Here is a 21072-nt window from a genome sequence, read left to right as displayed (position 1 = left end):
GCATGAATTTTTACAATATTACACACAACTCTCCATTACCGGCTCCACTGTTTCAGCCTTCTTTTGTGGTGGAGGAGGCTTGTAGGCAGGTGGACTTTCAAAGCTGGAAAAAAAATATATATATTTATTTGGTAATCCTGGACAAAAGTCATGGTCACAGAGGCTGTCACAAATCTTTAGTTAATTGAATTTTTGTACTAATTATTCAAAAGTAGCCAGCTGCACAGGCACAGAGGGATAGAGCCCTGTCTATGACCTCATGTGACCCGAGTTTGAGTAGATTCAGATTAGTCATCTTGTCTCTCCTTTGTAAGAGGGTATGTTAGTGTAAGCCCACGCAAGGGGCACTCAGCAGTGATTCACAACATAAATGTAAAGCAAAAAAACAATTTCTTGCAATCTTATATTATGAAAAAGGCCATAGTCACTGATGTCAAAATATATGCATTTCTCCCTTTCTTTCTCTTTTCCCATTTCTTTGCAGCCCACCTCTGTTCAAAATACAAACCGTGAACATAGTCCCTGACTACTTGGCACCTCTGCTTGTAAAGTTTTGTTTTTTTTTACCTTAACAAAAACACCAAATTTACAAGCCATCTTCCTCTGAGATGACTTTGCAGCACCTCATCCAGTTAATGTCTGTCCTACGTGTAACCACTTCCCAGCACACTTATCTTATACCCCCCTTCCTTTTCTATTTCAGAAGCCCCAAATCCTACTTTCATCCTTATTTCCAGGCCACAGTTTAATGTTTCATCCTCTATATTACATCCTCAGATTTCACCTAACGCTGCTTTTCAACCTCAAAAAAGAATTTCATGTTGTCTTGCATACATACCCCACAACTTCAGCTAGCAGTACTCTTCCATACTGCACTGGCCTTACTTATCTGCACTGCATTGTGCTGCTGGTCTTGTTTATCTGCACTGCATTGTGCTGCTGGCCTTATTTATCAGCACTGCATTGTGCTACTGGCCTTATTTTTCCCACAACAAACTGTGCTACGGGCCTTACCTATCTGCACTGCATCGTGCTGCTCGTCTTATCTGCACAGCATTGTGCTGCTGGCCTTATTTGTCCGCACTGCATTGCGCCACTGGCCTTGTTTATCCACAACACATTGTGCTACTGGCCTTATTTAATCCACACTGCATTGTGCCGCTGGCCTTATTTATCAGCATCGCACTGTGCTGCTGTCCTTATTTATCCAAATCATATTGTGCTACTGGCCTTACTTATCTGGACTGCATTGTACTGCTGGCCTTACTTATCTGCACTGCATTGTGCCACTGGCCTTATCTGCACTGCATTGTGCTGCTGCTGGCCTTATTTATCCACAGTGCATTATGCCCCTGGCCTTATTTATCCACACCACGTTGTGCTACTGGCCTTACTTATCTGCACTGCATTGTACTGCTGGTCTTATTTATTTATACTGCACTGTGCTGCTGGTCTTATTTATCCACAGTGCATTATGCTACTGGTCTTATTTATCTGCACTGCATTAAGCTGCTGGCCTTATTTTTTACACTGCAGTGTGCTGTTGGCCTTATTTTCCATACTGCAGTGTGCTGCTGGCCTTGTTTACCATTCAGTGTAACAAGAATAACTTTCAGTGAACCCCTTTCACACTTGATGCATACAGTTCTTCCAATCTCAGATTTACTAACCCACTTCAATGCAAAAATTCTTTTTTTTTATCATTCTCCCCTCCTTTCCCTGCTGCCTACATTTTTCTAATTTCCCTTTTTCCATAAACATAATCCTGTAACCACCACCTGGTTAAATTCCCAGCACCATCTTACTTGTGCACTAAATCTAACCCTACTTCTGTCCCTAACCCCAGACATACACATTAGGGTACTAAACAAGACCCCTTTCTCAGCAGTAGCAACATACAAACACACACACACATATATATACTTCAAACACAGCACTATACAGTCAAACCAAAACATCTATTCCCTTTTCCCCAATTCTTACTCTAACCCTAAACCATAAACACTCATGGGTACGCCCACACAACCCCAATGTCAAACCTTTCACTACAAATGAAAGTTTTGGCGTTACTCCCAACTCCCACTTACTTCACATTCAATAATGCATAATTTAACCATTCAGCAAATCTTACAGTAGACTATTCAGGGTCCGAAAGCAGAGATGACGAAATCAGCAAGAAAAAGAGAGTAGTACTGCTGGAACTGAAATAATCCTCAAGTCTTGGCAAGTACCTTCATGTAATGGACCCTGATTTCACAAAAAATATCACCATAACAACACTGATATATAGACTGTATCGCATATAGCATATATCATGGACAGAGGTTGTTTAAAAAATAAAACAGAGCACTGGGATCTCAGGCCACAGGATAACAAAATGCCCAATGCTGTTGTATGCACTAGTGCCAGGACTGGAAAAATGGCAAGTGTAAAATCCTCAAGCCATGGAAACATTTTTATAATGGGGTTAGGCCATGTTCAGGGGGAGGATGGCCCCCTGTTGTTGAAGGACAGAGCAGTCCACAAAAACTGATAGGCCAAAAAAAGAACCATAAAGATGACAGAGTAGATTACTGAGAATAAGAACGAAAGAAATAATGTATTGTTACTATTACACAAGAAGGCCAGAACTTCCAGATAGAAGATATTCAGAAAGATTAAGAGAGAAATTAGAGAAAAAAGAAACTATCAAAAGCTTCAAATGAAAATTTGTGTTCATTAATACAATAGATCCATGAAAAAACATTACATAGGTAAAGAAACTTTGGGCCACCTGGAAAAGAAGCAAAACTAGAAAGAACGAAATTCAGAGATTTTGAAAGGTATAAAAAAGAAACATGGACATGCGAAACAAAAAGCGTTATGATATGGTGCAATATTTATGCAAAGGAAAAAGCCATACTTATCAATACAAAAAGTAGCCCCAAAGATGTTTGAAGAGAAATACAGGCAAAGATACCCAGTTAAGGAATAATTCACAACACAAAAATAAGAAAACAAAGGGGGAAGTAGAAAAGAGGATTAGTAATGGAGAAGTTAAATAGTAGAAAATTAAGTTATGGATTACTGGTGAAGTAAAGAATTTAGTGTAGAAAATCCAAAACGGACAATGACACAGCATGGTGGCACAATGGGCCCACAAATTAGGAAAAAAATGGTGGAACTGTAAGCATATGACTACTTGCCACATGATGATGCTCTTGAGTCTTCAGCAGGAAACCACTAAAATAAAAAAAAAGTTAATTCAGAGTTGCACAGCAAAGGAAGAAGTAGGTAAGAGGGGCAACTCTGACTCAGTCAATGTCGTGGAGTGATGGGCCAATGAGTTCTCACAAGAAGCAGTAGCAGATGACACATGATGCAGCTGAACAGGATATACTTCAGGAAGATGTTCTGGAACTTTCTTTACAATGCCCGTAGGAAATAGAGAGCAAGAATGTAGAAGAAAATGATCAGAGGGATGAGTTGCTTGATTTAACAGAGATGGGTGGACATATTAAGACTGATGAAAGTAATAAATTACAGAAAGTAGATAAAAAGTCTGACAAAACAGATAACTCGGTCAAGACTAGTAAAAGAAATTCATGTGATAGCAGCTAAATTAGTAACAGATAAAGTCTAAGGGGAAGGAATGGAAGGAGTAAAATGCCATTAAAGAAGCACTGATCAGAAAACTACACAGCAATTAAGACAATTGTCACTATTAGAAGAATACAGAAGAGGGAACACAACAACAGAAATACTTAAGACAGATATGGCAAAAGCAGCGGACAGTATCAGAAAAGACCAGGATCTATCAAACACTATTGCAAATAATAAACTAAAGATATCAAAAGGCAGAAAAAATTATAAGATATGCAGATACAAATAAAGGAAAAGTACAAAATAAGCAATTCATTCATGACCCCAAAAAAGTTTTACACAGAACTGGAAAACAAAGCAAAAGGAAAAGAAACACCAACAAAAAAAGAAGAAATATACACATTTTGGAAAAATATTTATGAAGACCCTGTGGAACATAAAAAAGACACTGAACGGACAGAAAAAGTAAAGGAAACCATAAATAGTTCAAGCATACAGGATATGTAATGGGATGAAATAACAGTCAGAGAAATTAAAAAAAATAAATAGATAAGAAATGCTCCTAAATGGAAAACTTCAGGCCCAGATGCAGTACCTAACTTCTGGCCAAAAGTATTAACATCTTTGCACAAAGACTTAGCCTTGAGTAAGAATTACCTATATGTGCATCGCAAATGGATACCAACCTGGTTAACAAGAAAATCAATACTCCTCCTTAACAGTGAACCTGTAATCCATTCTAAAAACTACAGTTCTAGAAATTACAATCCAACGATGTACAAAGTATATACTGGAAGTGATGCAGACGAGTTAATTGTCATTTCCAACAAAATGCAATCACTGCAATGGAACAAAAGGGTAACAAAAGAAAGTCATATGGAACAAAGTATCATGTGTTGTTAAATAAAGGCATAGCAGAGAATTGTAAAAAGGGGATGAAGCTAAGTATGGCATGGATAGATTACAGAACATTTGACAGCATCCCACATTCAAGGATAAAGGAGTGCTTACAGATGTATACAATACATCCTACATTGATCAGTTACTTTATGGTGACCATGAAACAGTGGCAAACCACTCTGCATTTAAGCCATGACAAAGGGATAACAATTCAAAGGGGACATTCCAGGGTGATTCTTTGTCTCCACTGTTGTTTTGATTTCCTTTAACCCATTAAGCTATTACTTAACAGATTAGGTCTTGGTTAGAATTTGACTCCCAGAAAACAACCTTGCTTAAAGACTTCTCATCTACTTTTTGTGGATGACTTAAAACCGTATAGGTCATCAGATTAGGAATTAGCACATCTGCAAATGGTTAAAACTTTCTCAGATGATATAAGAATGTCATTTGGTCTTGATAAATGTGCAAAAAAAGAGGTTATGTACTCACCATAACGTGCCATGTATGTAGTCCATCTCGACGAACATTATTACCTGGCTCCGACTCGGCTGATTTTAGAAAGCCTGAAAACTTCTGATTGGCTCATGGCTAGGAGGTATCCCATGGTGCATGAGCACATTCCCCAGATCTTGTTTGCTACTAGTCTATCAGGATAAGACAGGAAAAGGACAAAGGTCCGGAAGAATAAACTGTAATAAAGGCACCCATTATGGTATAAACCACTGTAGAAAAGGAAAAGCTGTTTCCAGATCCTCCAGGAAGGGGGCTGGTGGGTGGGTTTGTAATAATGTTTGGCAAGATGGACTACATACATGGAACGTTATGGTGAGTACATAACTTCTTTATGTCATGTAGTCCTATCTCGCCACCATTATTACGTGTTGGACAGCGTCCCTAGCATTTTGAATGGGTGGCTCACTGGAAAATATTCCTGAGTACCGTGAAACCAAACGAGGCTCTAGCCCTGGAAGTTAAATCCAATTTATAATGGGAAATGAAGGTATGAGGGGTAGCCCATGTTGCTGCTGCACATATATTATCAATAGGCGTCCTGGCTTGGAAGGCAGCAGAAGTAGAAAAGGACCTGGTACAATGCGCTTTGACTTTAATGGGTAACTCCTTTCCCTGAGAAGTGTAAATGAAGGAAATACAACTAGAGATCCAGTTCGATAGTGTGACCTTAAGAAACTGGCAAGCCCATTCTCGTCTCAGCAAAAGAAACAAACAGCTGTTCTTATTTTCTAATTCCTTTGGTTCTGTGGATATAGAAACGCAGTTGCCTATGCACATCCAATTGATGAACTCTATACTCTGCTTTATTGGTGTGATTAGGGAATAACACTGGCAATTCGATTGTTTGGTTTAAGTGAAAATGTGAACAGACTTTAGGGATAAAAGAAGGACTGGTCCAGAGAGAAACTCTATCTTTGTGAAAAATTAGACATGGAGGTTTAACTGATAGGGCTTGTAGTTCAGAAACTCATCTAGCTGAGGTTATTGCCACCAGAAAAAGAGTCTTCCAAGACAGGAATTTCAACTAACAACTATGGGCTGGTTCAAAGGGTGGCAAAGTAAATCTAGACAGAACTTGATTCAGATCCCAGGGAGGAACAGGGTCTTGAACAGGAGGTCTTAACATCATGGAACCCTTAAGAAATTTGCACAGTTTGAGAGACATAAGACTGGAATCATTAATTCCCCACATGAAAATTGGATATTGCTGCTAGCTGAACTCGGAGTGCAGCAGCTGCTGAACCCTGGTAAAAGAGTTCTGAAAGGAACTCAAACAATAGCAATGGGAGCTGTAAATGGATCAACTTCTCTGTTATGTGCCCATATAGAAAATCTCTTCCATTTACTGTGATACAATTTTCTAGTCGAAGGCTTGTGAGAAGAGGTAATAATATGGGTTACAGCTGGAGACAGATCATGAAGCCTGACTAGTGACGGAAATGGAGCAGCCATGTTGTCAGTTTGAGTGTGTGGAGACTGGGGTGAAGAGAACCTGACGTGTGTCAAGAGGTCTGGCACTGGGTCCAGAGTCCATGGACAGTCTAACAAGTAAGGCTCAAGAAAAGGGAACCAAAATCTGACGAGGCCAGTACGGAGTGATGAGGATCATCTTGCTTCCCAACAACATTGCTTTCTGTATGACCTTGGGAATGAGTGGAAAAGGAGGAAAATCATAAAGGAGTCCCGGGGGAACAATCGTGGACGAGTGCATCTCATGGAGATTCTCCCGGAGGGAAGGATGAGGGAGAAATTGGTGCTGCATTTGGTGTTGATGGGGCTGGCAAAGAGATCGCAGCAGGGTTGTCCCCACTTGTGGAAGATTAGATGGGCTGCTTTCTGGTTCAAGGACCATTCGTGAGGTAACAATATTGCCCTGCTTAGCTTGCCCGCTATCACTCTGGATGTCCCCTGGATGTGCGTTGCAATGAGAAAGCGTTGGGAAGAAATCACCCAGTTCAAAACTCACAGGGCCTCTTGACATAAAGGGTATGATCTAGTTCCCCCTTGTTTGTTTAGATACCAAACCACCGACATGTTGTCTGTCTGGATAGCTATAGTCCCTAGATGGAGAAAGTCGTGAAGTGCTTGCAACACTAGAAGCACCGCTCTCATCTCTAGGACACTGATATGCAGATGGGCCTCTTGATCTTGCCATGTACCTTGGACAGTCCTGCCTAGATGATGCCCCCCCCCCCACCCTATCTGGGAGGCATCTGTGGTCACAGTGGCAACAGGTTGGTGCAGTACAAAGGGAGTCCCTGTGGTAAGATGACCTGGCTGAATCCACCAGCGTAGATCCTTTATGCATGAATTTGTGATCAGTATCTGGTGATGCAGAGGCAACTGCTGAAAGGACCACTGGGATGACAGGAGCCATTGGCGTATCCTCATATGTAGTCTTGCTAATGGTACCAAGGTTATGGTCGACGCCACTGTTCCAAGAACCTGCAACACCACCTTTGCTTAGACTCTTCGAAGAGGCAGTATCCTGTAAATTTGCTGTGCAAGATTCTGTAGTCTGTCTGTAGGTAGTCTGGCTATCATAGAAACTGTGTATGTTTGCTTCTATAAAGGTTATAGACTGAGTGGCAAAGTTGAGGGTTTTTCCCAGTTTATAGAGATTCCCAACTGGGAACAGAGCTTGATTGTGGAATCTCTGGATTGAACTAGACGATGCCTGGTGGTGACAGTCAGGAGCCAATTGTCCAGATATGGAAAGACTTGGATTTCCTGATGCCTCAAATGAGCTGTTACTACTGCCATGCATTTGGTGAACACCCAGGGGGGCTATGATGAGACCAAAGGGCAGCACCCAAAATTGGTAAGGATTGGCTCCCAGCCGGAAGCGTAGGTAACTCCTTGATGCTTTGTCCATCATTATGTGGTAGTAGGCATCCTGGAGATCTAATGAGCACATCCAGCTGTCTTTCCCTAACAGAGGAAGTATGGATTGTAGAGTGACCATTCGGAACTTGGACTTCTTTACATACTTGTTTAACCTGCTGAGGTCTAAGATGGGTCTCCAGTCTCCTGTTCTTTTTGGAACTAAAAAGAACCTGGAGTATGTTCTGAATCCTGTCTGGTCTACTGGGACATTTTGGATGACTCTTTTTAATAGCAGCTTACATATCTCTATAGCCGCTTGATCCCTGTGATTGGGTGGTACATCTGGGATCCTTTTGGGAGGGGCGTGGTGGAAGGAAAAAGGGTACAGAGTAACCTCTGGTGATAATGTCTTGTACCTACTTGTCTCGAGTGAGATTTAGCCAGGTTTCTGGGTACAAGAACAGGCGACCCCCAACCGGCTCCAGAGATGCACAGTCGGGTTCCACATCAGGAACGCTGATAGGGATGGTCACAAAATGAATCGCGACCTCCCTGATTTTGTGTGCCTCACCTGCCTACAGGGCGACATCTACCACTATTTCCTCCTCCCCTGCCTCTGAAGGAGGAATCACCCTGTGTATCCTGGAAAGGTCTCTGTGATTTCTTGAACCACATTTTACCACTCTTCTGACCTTTAGGGTAAGGTCTAGAAAAAATGGTAAAACGGACTCCCATGGCAGAGAGAGCCTTTCCTTCCTGTTCACACCTGGTGAGGGTATCTTTCACCTTGGGTCCAAAAAGAGAGGATCCATCCACTGGGGCATTAGTGAATGCAGACTTGAAAGGCTCCGCAAAGTTACATAGACGCATCGAGGAATGTCTCCTTAAGGAGACTCCTGCCCTACTCGCACCATCAGCTGCGTATGAGATCAGCCGCATGGAGGGGCTAACAATGGATGTGAGAGCAGCCAACTGAGTAGACACTGTAGATGGGACTGCTTCAGTAGAGGTACCCTGAAGAGTATCTCCTAACTCCTTTAGGAGATCTCTCTGAAGTCTCGTAAAATGTGATAGATAGCTCAGCGATCAGAGTGTGAAAGCCGCTGAAGAGAAGATACGCTTCCCGTACCTATCCGTCGTTCGGGATTCCTTATTGGGCAGATGGAAAGAAGTCGTCATCTCTGCTAGCTCCTTCTTAGTGGCCGCCGCCACCACCATGGCATCAACGGGTAAGCCCTTGGGTGGAAAGAAATTTACTCAGCATCCTGGGAAACAGTTCCACAGCATCAGGAGTCTGCCATGTTTTCTGACTCACAAGATCCAGTAATTCATCAAATGGAGGAGACACCCATGAAGCTGAGGGTTGAGTCCCGAAAGCCTTCAGGTACACTGACTCCTCATCAGATGGGGTAACGGTGGGCCAGCTGCCTCTCTGCCTGAGGATCTCCAAAATGCCTGCAAAGGAGACATCTTCAGAGGACGACTTAGGGGACCCCTCCGACTCATCGAGGTTAGTGTCAGATGTGACAGACTCATCAGGGGAGTCTACATGCTTCTTCTTACATGAACTCCTCCGAGAGGGCTCCTCAGCGGGGTCCTCTGGGGAGGTCTCGGAAGATCAGGGGCCACCCAAATGGGGGTCCTGAGGCTGTGGGTCTCTGTCATCCTGGGGGACAGAGGATGCTGAGACTGTAGTCAGTGCTTGAGGGCATCGGTACTTCTATGTGGAATGGATGAACTATCCAACATGCTTCTCATCCTCATGAAGACCGATTCCTCCGACTCCGAATGACGCCCCAGCTCTGAAGAGAGCGTAGGTGCCGATGGCTCCAAAAGGATCGGCTCCGAGAACAATGTAGGGTCCGAGTTCACTTGGGCCGATGCACCAAGAGGGACACTCGAGCCCCGAAGACGTTCGGTTCCAAGTGTCCCCCTTGGGGCCGACTGAAGAGCTTCGGACCCTAGACACTTCGGACGGCGCCAAGAGTGTCGGAGCGGAACTCGGCTCCGAGACAGCCACACAGGGTGCTGGAGCAGAGGACACCACTATAGTCGGAACCGGCAATATCGGATCCAAAGGCCCAATCTGGGTTGAAGGAGAAAAGAGAGCAGGATTGGTAGCAGGAGTCAGCTCCGAGACCGAATGGGTCGGAGCCGACAAAAATTTTGGCAAGGCCGACGACTTGAGGAGTCTGAGCACCACTCTCTCAATGTCTTCTTCAGATAAGCTCCTGGAGGATCTGGAGGACAGTGAGGGAGACCTTGTTCTCTGCAATATAGGCGATTGTAGAGTAGGGGAGACTGGTGGAATGTCCGCTGACTGGCTCCAAAGAGGACTGCTAGTGATCGGTGCCGAAACACTTGGTGCCGATACTGCAGGGTCTGTGTCCAAAATCTAAATCGGCCCCGAAGATTGTGGAGCTGAAGAGACAGAGATCAACTCCGATTTTGGAAACTTCTGTGGAGGTTCAGAGACAGAAGCTGAGGCCGGAGAAGGCTGTTTAAGAGGTCTTGCCCTTATCCTTTCTAGATGAATGTGACCTAGCAGAGTAGGAATAACCGGGTAGGTCTTCCTTAAAGGAAGGCTTTAACATGCCTTTCAAAATCAGCTTATTCTTCCATTCCTGGAATACTCTAGGGCTACAAGAATGACAAAAGAGACAAGTTTCTTGTAGATGTATGGCCCCTAAGCAGTACTCACAGATGCTATGTCCATCGGTGATGGACATTTTTTGCGAACATTTAGTACACTTTTTAAAGCCTGACTGTTTGTGTTCTTTAGGTTCCTTAGACATAATGGCAGTAGAGAAAAAACAACACATTCACACAAAAGAGGAACTAGATCCTCTAACTTAAGCAGATCTAGCCCTAACACCCACAAAAAATAAAAGGGGATTACTAGGTTCTCTAACTTAAACGAACCTAGTGCAAGAAAAGAAACAGGGACAAAACTAGAACCTCTAAGTTAAACGGTCTAGTAAAAAAAACACACTCACGGGATACCACACACAAATGGCCAACAGGCCCAAGTAAATTTTAAACGGCAATAAAGTCAAATCCGGTTAAAGACACAAATCCGTAATCACAATAAGACTGTCAGCAATAGACTATGACAGAAAAAACTTCACAAAAAGCAAAAAACTCCTAATAAGCAGTAATAATAATAAAATGGAATCACTTAGCCACGGCCAACCAAAAGAAGCTTCCAACTGAAGACGTGGCAAACGAGATCTGGGGAATGTGCTCATGCACCATGGGATACCTCCTAGCCACGAGCCAATCAGAAATTTGCAGGCTTTCTAAAAGCGGCCGAGTCAGAGCCGAGGATCGGCTCTGAACCCACACGTAATAATGGAGGCGAGACAGGACTACATGACATGCAATGTTTACAGCAAGAAAGATGCAGCACCAAGAAAATATCAATCTGGAACTTCAGCAGGAGGGTGTGTATAAAGGGTCTATATTATATCCTCGAACGCTTAAAAAGGCGAATGCTGATTGATCGAACTTATTTTTGCGAAACTGCAAAATATCGAAGCAGCAGAAACTCGAATTTTTTCCTAGGGAAAGAATTTGGTTGTCCGTTTCTGTTGCTTCGGTATTTTCAGTGTTATGATGGAAAGTTACCGGTCGGATTCAGGTAAATGTGCGATTGTGTAGATGTGAGTGTTAGGGTGATTTAGGTGAGTTAGGGCTCAGGTTAGGTGTGTGCGCGATGCGATTGAGTGGACATGAGGGTTAGGGCAGATTTAAGTGAGTTAGGGTTAGGGAGCGGGTGAGGTGAGTGTGCGATAGTGATGGACCTTAGGGTTAGGGTTTGGGTTAAGGTAAGTGGGTAGTTAGTGGTGTGTGCATAGTAGTGTAGGGTTAGGTATCAGATTTTAGGTGTGTGTGTGGATTTCTGTTTGTTTGGTGTGCTTGTGTTGTGTGTATGTGTTTTGGATTAGCGATTTTTTTCCTGGGAAAAAAATCACTGACCTGACAGCTCGAGATTGTAAGCTTTTGCTTAAATTAGGTCGATCAATCAGCGTTCGCTTTTTTAAGCGTCCGATGATATACTATAGACCCTGTATAAATATATGGGAAATGATGGATCTGCAATAAAACTTGAATAAATGTGAAAAAAGGACCACACAAACCAGGAAAGCAGAAAGACAAACAGATCTGATGAAATTTTCTAGTTTTAGAAGACAAAAGCCCTTATCTTAAAGATTTTATTTCAGCTTGTATCAGTAAAAGCCAGTGGATTTTACGACTGTGTTTTTTCAGAGCATCTTTTGGTTGCACCTGTGCTCTGTGCCACACACACACCTGGTTTTACATGTGAGAAAAACTAAGTAAGGAATACTTCAGAAGACTAAAACTAATACTAAAATCAGCCTTGATGTAGAGGAATAAAGTCCAAGACTGCTTTAACATCTAGGAATAAAGTCCAAGCTATAAACCAATTTGCTTTTCCTATTCTAACTTAAAGTTTTGGTGTGACTGACTGGGCCCAAAAGGTACTGGATCAGTTTGACAGGAAAGCAAGAAAAATGTTTTATGCTTATCAAGTGATATATAGAAATCACTGTATACCAAGATTACATATTCACATTCTGAAGGAGGTATGGACTTCTTTAAAAATGACTATATGTATGACTCTGCAGTTGAGGGATTGCATACATTATCTACTGACCTCATCAGATACAAACATAGTGAAAGTTTTAAAACATGAGGAGAGGAAATCTAAGATGACCTCTCAGTTTAGTTTAGCAGAAACATTTGGGTGCCAAGTGGAAATGGAAATCAGACTGCAACTGAATGTGCCAAAAAATATAGCGTATAAGGAGAAGGATCAGATGAGAAGGAAAGAAATGAAGAAAAGCCATCAATATAGTGGCAAGTACTGAGATCTCCTGTACCAACCTCAAGTTTATCAAGATTTGAAGCAGGAATGGTTAAGCAGAGGCAAGTTGAAATCCAAAGATGAATGGTTAATAATGGCAGTCCAGGATAGCGGGCTTCATATACACTGGTTTACAAAGTCCACTGAATGTGTGGGAGAAACAGACAAATGCAGGTTCTGTTAAAAAAAAAAAAAAAAAAATGAACTGTAAACAGTTGAACATCTTGCTGCTGGGTGTGATACACTCATGGCAGAGGTCTGCACAATGAAAGGCACAATAATGTGACAAGACTGTTGCATTAGGGGACTGTATAAACACTACAATATAAAAGTTGCTGAGAAGCACTGAAACATGAAATACAAAGAATTACAGAGAATGATGTTTATTACATGGGATCACTCATTAGCAACAGTTCAAAAAATAGATACGAGAAAAACAGATATAGCAGTCCATGAAAGAGAGACAAACGTAGCATTGATCACTGAAACTTACTATACCTACAGTGTTCCATACAGTGAGAGAGACAAAGTTATAAAATATCAGGACGTAGAGGTAGGTCACAAAAGGTTTCTCATCCAGGAAAAAAAAGAGGTCATTGTTCCCCTCTACTTGTCACTCATTAGACCCATTATAGAGTACAACACCCCTTTTGGTATGTAGCTCACAATACATCTACAAGAACTGGAAAGGCAGCAGAAATGCATCTCAAAGAGGATTACCGGCCTCAAATAGATGCCCTATGCAGACCATCTCAAAAAACTCCCGCTTTATTCTGTCGCATATCGCCTACTCAGAGGCGATCTCTGCCTAACATACAAAGCTATGTCAAACCCAGAGTTGTTGGACATGCTCCACTTAAAGAAATCCCAATCCCTCTGAACTACACATTCTAAGGACCTAAACCTTGTCACCACAATAAACAGAACATGCTAGAAGGATAGATTCCTGTCCCAGAGACTTCCCATACTCTGGAACAAACTACCTATCTATATCAAACAAAGCTCCTCATTAGCACTCTTTAAGAAAAATCTTGATGATTGGATGGGAAATAGGAAATTCACCCCAGGGATCACTTGTGTGACTCTGCTTGACACATGCACAGGTAAACAATTTTCTTCGGTGGCGAAAGCCAGGGTACCTTTTTGGCTAGGCTTATATAGGCCCTAGGGCCAATAGTCTAGTACCTACCCATGAGAAATGGCAGTAATGGGGGAAAAAGATACATAATTCCAATAGTAGTAGGACCAATGGGTCCAATAAAAAAAGAATCTACAGTCATACTTAGATATGGTGACAATACATATAACCTTGTAAGAACTGCAGAAACAGTCAGTTATAGGCACATTACGGTTGCTGCGAAGAACAGTTTTGGCTAACACCAAAGACTGAAACAATACTAATTTTATGAACTTTAACTATACTCTGACTTAGGAATAGGGTCTATTGCCATCATGACTGACCAAGTCTAACATGTAAAAATAATTTTTTGTCAAATGGTAAACTTAACCAAACATACTGTATATCTGTGTGTGTGTGTGTGTGTGTATATATATATATATATATCTACACACACACACACACACACACATATATGCGTGTGTACAAACACACACACACACACATATATATATATATATATATATATATATATATATAGTGTGTGTGTGTGTATATATATATATATATATATATATATATATATATAAATATACATAATGTGTACAGCAGTTGATGTTTTTCACTGGTGCTTTCAACAGACAAACTGTTCTGGTATGTTGTCTGATGAGCTGATTAATCATCAGAATGTCAAGTGTGCAGTATGTACATTTAGTTCACGGTAAAGGAGAAGGAAATACGTGTGTTAGTTTTTGTGGCTTAAGGTTAGAGCAAGGTCTAGATAAGGGGCTAGTTTTAGTGCTGCGCATATGTATAATGTACGGGATGTGTGCCTGCGTGTCTTGTGAAGTCTTATTGTTAAGGACAGGGTTTTTGTAAGGTAATATGTAGAGTTAGGGTTAGTACGTGAGCAAAGTGGTGCAGTGGGGTGAAGTTCTGGGGGGGGGGGGGGGGGGGTCTGCTGCCGGATACACAAAATATATTGCAACTGCAGGTTCGCAGAACTACATTTACGATAAATGGTGAAGTTATGAGTCAAGGGCCATCATAATCCTAGTGTACAACATATTTGAGGAAACCCAAACCAAACCTCCAAGTGTTTCATTTAGCCATTTTCCTGTGTGATTTTGTGTTAGTATTCCATACTCCCTTCACTGGTCTAAGTTAAATGCAATCTATTTCTACTAATGTGACTTTTGCACAACAATTTATGACTGAAGTGTCTGATGGGTTGCTTTTATACTCTGAGGTAAATAATGTAGTGGAAAACTAATGTACATATTTTATACTATTTGTATAACTGATTTAACTGCATAATATATATAGAAGTAATATTGTTTCTATTACGTCAATGGCTTTATTTAAAGGTGAATGCAAAGTGGCTTTAAGGTACATATTCTGTATCCATTTAAATGCTTTCTTGTACCTTTTCCCACTGACACAGATGCACTGATGTATATTTTGACATTTACAAAGAAAAGTGCTTTTGCAGACTCAGGGTGAAGTGATGTTAAGCATAACACACTGGTACGGCAAGTTCCAAAAGTCTGCACTCATCTGAACAGCAGACTATACAAAAGGCTGAGTATGAGTTAAACGTTGATACGTTTTACCACACTTTCATGTGAAGAACTTCCAATCTGTAAATTATGAATTATGTATGAATTACATTTTACATTCACCACTCCTGTTCAAGATAAGATGACACTTAAAAGTGGACTGCTTTTTTGTAGAGGTAGATTTTTAAATTTTACATGTATATAACAAATTTTCTTCTATAAAGTCAAAAAAGATTACTTTTTGGTTCTTAAGTCAAACTTTTTAACCTATGTGTTAGATTTAACTTCTTCTGAATTAGTTAACTATGTATTAAATATTTTGTTTTAGGTGGACAATTTAAATATGCTTGTTTGCGATACAGCTGCTTACAAACAAGTAACAAGTTTAGAGTTTATTGATTTAAATTTGTCCAAAAATACTGGCCTGCAGTTCAGATCCTGTGGCCTTGTTGAACAGCTTACTTCTCTGTGTGGTGGTTCAGATATGTATATTTCACAGATATTTATTTTTTGACTTACAGTCAGTAAACATTTAGAAATAAAGGGGATATTATTTAAACTTACTATCTTTAAGTGAACTAGGTTTAGCATTCTTTTTAGCTCACATTCTGACTACTGAAGTGACAAAGTAACCTCACCATGCTTTTGCAGAAGAAACTTGCATACTGATATGTGTAAAAAAAATCACCACACTGGCAGTTTCTTCTGAAAGCAGAAATAACTGCTCTTAAGGGACCTTGGTAGTCTAGAAACAATGATAACATCTCATGGAGTCTGAGAGGTGCTGGCTTCAATTCCCAGACAAGCATTAGTGTTTTCCTTTCATGTTTCAAGTGCTTAAAAACAATGGTAGATGAAGGCATTGAAATGCATTTGCAGGAGGTAGTGATGAATACATTGAATGCAGGAGGCTCTGGTTTCATTTCTCAGATATAAAGAATTATTGTTGCAGCCAGAGCTCTTGCCATAGAGGGAAACAATTCTGACCATAACCTGAGGTGAACTGGATTTTACTACTGGTTCTGTGTCTGCTGGTGCTGATGTGTGGACAGATGGGCATGCCAATCCTGGCAAGGGAGGGGTTGGACTGGGGCCATGCAATGCCAGTATTCCTTAGAAGAGTGGCACTAATGTAAGGATAGCCCTAGTTTAAGCATTTGGGCATCAAGATATTTACAAAATCATCATGGGGCCGAAAGAAGAAGAAGAATCATAGGTATAAAGGCCCTAGTGGTCATCAGCCTAGTATACACCTATGAACCTATACACACTCGCATTGGAAAAGGTATAATGACCTCAGTGGTGATGTTGGTCTTGTGTCCCCTGTCCAGTGGTGAGGTTACAGCCCATATTATATGTCCTTATGCAGAATCCCAGTGAGGGCACAAACCACAAAAATGGCTGCCTAGATGACTGCCTCTCCAGACAGCTTTTGTTCCTAGTGTAACATCTTTTCTGCTATAGTCAGACCACAGAATGGTCTCCTTTGAAGTAAAAATAAAACCTGGAACCCCAGCTAACCCTGGAATATTCAGGAACTACTCTAACTTTAACTTCCTGCTATTAAGTGATAACCTGGCAAAATTTCAAGCCCCCATAAACCCCGAGAACACAGCTGCCTGTCTGAAATTGTTCACAAACACCTTATACAAGCATGTTAACAGCTGCAAGGAGGCACCCTGGTAGAATCACATCATCAACAGGCTGTATAACATAAGGAAGAAAATTATGGCCAAATGTAAGATGTACAGCATACAGCAGGATAAAAGCATGCTCATCAAACTAAACAAAGAGCACAGAGGATAAATAAAGTCTATCAAAGCCAAATTTGAAGTAAATTTGGCCTCCCAGGCCAAGGACAAATACAAGGCATTCTTTAGCTACATCTGCAACCTCCAAGGCAATGCACAATTGTTTGCAGAGCTCATTGTTAATGGAGCCACCTATACCAGAGCCAGACAATGTAGGAAACCTGCTGTCAGACAAACTCATCTCCAACTGTACCCCTCTCCCTCTCAACCTTCCCTCAGGATTGTATGTGTCTTTCGGCTTTTTCCCGGTTAGGGGGTAGCCACAGCGGAACTCCGGTCTGCTAATGATTGGTAGTGGATTTTTACGTACCGGGTTACCAGCCTTGACGCACAACCTTCAACTAAGGCACGCCCCATTCACGTATGCCTCCACACAGATGACGCTCTAGCTGAGAATCGAACGGGACAACGTCTTGCTATGAGGTGACGCTACCGAAGCACCACCACCGCAGTGTTCAACCTTCCCTCAGGTAATACCATAAAATATAACTCCCTCTACTAACACTAGGGAACATGTGCTTAATGCTCTCTCTTAGACCAAGAAGACTGCATCAATGTGCCCAGACAATATCCCAGTATGCCTTCTAAACACCATAAAAAAGTACCTATCAGAACTTCTGGAACTGACATTTAATTGCAGTCTCCAAAGAGGATTCTTGCCTCATTGAATAGACATCAGCAGCAGTCATCCCTTTGTACAAAGGTAGGCTAATCTACAGACCCATAAATCTCACTAGTCTCATATGCAAACCTATGGAAAGAATTATCATAAAAATGACTAATAATGACATAGCAGACTTCTACACACTGGACCCAATCCAATTTGGTTTTGTCAAGGGCAGGACATGCCTACTCAACCTGGCTGACTTCTTTGATCATAAGAGATTACTAGGATATCAACCCAGAGGTCATTTTAAGCCTATCCATTTCATCTCAATATAATCCCATAGAAATGCTAGTCAATAGCCAAGATTGCATTTAGTGATGACTGCCCATGCCCAGGTGGGTTGTGGGTGCCATTCCTGGTAAGAATTTATAGAGCCCCATCCACTCATCCAGCTTCCTCTTGAACAGTATCCTAGAGGTACTCTGTTTCACATAAATTGGTAGCTTGTTCCAAGGACATGGCAGTCACTGGGAGATAAATCTGTCCCTCCAGCATGTCCTATTTAAGTCACAGGCCATATTTAGGTCTCTGGAATGGGTAGCCCTAATCCCGTTTGATTTACGGATATGCTGTAAGTTCGTTAGTTTTGGGTCTTGGATTGCTCTGTAGGCCAGGCATAAGTCTCTCCTAAGAAATTTATACAATACGGAGTATAGTGACAGGGACTTTAGTCTCTCTGTTTAAGGCACATGCTGGAGCCCCTTGATCTTCTTTGTTAGAAACCTCTGAGGTTTCCAATTGCTGCAGGTGCTTTGTATGGTACATGCCGAACAGGGTGTTATACACAATTATGGGCCGTGTAAGTGCCGAGTATAGAGGGGTTATAACCTCTTTTGCTCTCGAGATGATGCCTTTACTAATCAAGTGTGCTATGCAGAAAGCTTTCCTTACTACAGTAGACATGTGGTGGTCGAAGTTAAGGTCACAATTACCTTGTGATCCCAGGTCCCTTACCAGTTTGTGGGTACTTAGGGTATTACTGTTGATTTGATAGTGTGATTCAATGATTGCACCTAGCTTGCAGTCATCTGCAAACTTAGGCAGCCACAACACCAGAGTTTTGACTTGAACTTCTGAGAAGTATATACCAAACAGCAGGGGGCCCAGCACTGACCCCTGTGGGACCCCGCTGGTAACAGGTCTGCTGGTTGATGTGGAGTCACCCACTTTGATAGTGTGAGTCCAGTTTGTCAACCAGTTGGCAACCCATCTTATAACAAAGGGGTTTCCATTCAGTTTGGGCAGTTTATCGGTAATGCCTGAATTTGGAATTGTGTCAAAGCCTTTGCCAAGTTGAGTTATGCTGTGTGTACAGATTTGCCCTAGTCACATTTTCAAAGAAATCCAACAAATTTAACAGGCAGGATTTGCACTTCAAGAAGCTGAATTGGATAAGATCCAGGGTTTGGAGGTCACTTATGTCTATTGATGAGGTCCATAATTATACATTCCATGGCCTTGCAGATGAGGCTGGTCAGGCTTATGGGTCTGTAATTTCCTGGGTCTGTTACTAGGCCATCTTTGTGGAGGGGAATAACTGCTGCTGTTCTCCATTCTGTAGGAACAAAGCCTGCAGTTTAGGCTAGGATTGATAAGGGTACTTAATGGTGATGCTACTTCATGTTTTAGCCTCTTTAGAAGACAGCCTGGGATGTTGTCTAGTCCCATAGAGGCTGTTTTTTTTTGACTTGGACAAGGCTCTTCAGATATGTAGGGTGGGGGGAAGTTGCAGGGAAGGTTTGTTGTAAGTTAGGATGGTGTAAGGGAGTGAAAATTTGCCATATCTATCCGCTAGCTGGTTTACTATGTGGGGTCAGTGTGTGTGATACCATTGGCCACTAGTTCTGCACATGGGTTCTACCTTTTAGGCTATGTACATAGCTGTAAATGGCCTTATGGTTATCCTTGGCTGTACTTGCTAAGTTTCTCTCACAGGAGTGCTTGGAGGATTTGACAAGTTGTTTTATTTGCCTGTTGAGGCTGAGGAGGGTGCTTTTTCATTGTTGGGGCCTTGCCTTTGTTTTCTTGGACAGCAACTTTTTACATTTATTGTAAAGTTTGTTGATGCTGGATGTCCACTATAGGTTTTTAGGTGTGTACTAGTCCAACGGCCCTGGAGCCTTTACAAGCCCAGCCCATAGAAGTGCCCTGGCTTCATGTCGCCGTCAGTTCCTGGTGCCTCTATCAAGTAAAGCCAATGAAGTGATCCCCAGGGTGAACTTTCTATTACCCATCCACTCATCAAGATTTCTCTTGAAAAGGGCCAGTGAGGTGTTCTGCTTGACATATATGGGAAGTCGATTCCAGAGCATGGGTAGTCTCTGTGTTATGAACCTGTCCCTCCAGCATGTTCTGCTGATTGTGGTAATGAGGTTGAGGCCCCTGGAAGGTGTGGTGTGGATAGACTTGGACAACTGGATGGGGAACAGGAAATTCATCCCTGGTTGGGCTCCTATGTTTCCAACGGACACAGTCATCTTGTAAATGGTTAATTTCCTAGGGCCCTGCCTGTAAATGTTTCATCTTCTAAGCCCCTGCTTACACTTATCAAAGATACCAGTACTTGTCAGAGATTTGGGATGCATGGCTAAGCTTAAAAGGACCTTGTGGTCTTTAATCTAGTAAACACCTATGAACCTGCAGTGGATATAAAAGGTTTACACACCCCTATTAAAATGCCAGGTTTTTGTTATATAAAAAACGAGACCACAATAAATCATTTCAAAACTTTACCCACCTTTAATGTGACCTATAACCTGCAGAATTAATGTAATTTTAAGTGTAATATAATATTTGATCAATAGGTGGTGCTGTTGCATTAATTATTATGTACTCTCTATATGTGAAGTTGTCAATTTATTTATTTTCATATATATATATATATATATATATATATATATATATATCTATATAAAAACAGAGATATGAATTTAGCCCCTTTAATATTTATATGTATTTAATTTTAGATAAAATTTAATAGATATTAATCAAAGTTTTTTAATGTGAATTTATTTATTATGTATTAAAAGGAATTGAGTGTTTTAGATATAGAAGCAAGTTATAATAATTTTAATATTCATGAGCTTATAGATACAAGCTGATTTGTGTATTTGAATTTAATTGATGGTTTTTGATTGGATAAGTGACAAAGTAGGATGTATATAAGTGATTTTATGAATGTATGGAATTATCTGATGAAGTCCGGT

General features: G+C 41.3%; 1 protein-coding gene across 1 annotated transcript in view; it reads right to left on the bottom strand.

The window, feature by feature from the left end:
- LOC122809298 (nectin-2-like) overlaps positions 1-21072 on the bottom strand; it is a 214006-nt gene that overhangs the window by 10038 nt on the left and 182896 nt on the right. The window contains exon 3 of the mRNA XM_044080683.1: positions 40-103. Coding sequence (XP_043936618.1) covers positions 40-103 — 64 coding nt within the window. The remainder of the gene's footprint in view (positions 1-39; positions 104-21072) is intronic.

This window comes from Protopterus annectens, chromosome 8.part0 (assembly GCF_019279795.1).
Source record: "Protopterus annectens isolate FY-2018-M chromosome 8.part0, PAN1.0, whole genome shotgun sequence".
Lineage (NCBI taxonomy): Eukaryota > Metazoa > Chordata > Ceratodontiformes > Protopteridae > Protopterus > Protopterus annectens.
The sequence above is the reverse complement of the archived record's forward strand: the minus strand, read 5'-3'. Positions and strand labels throughout refer to the sequence as shown.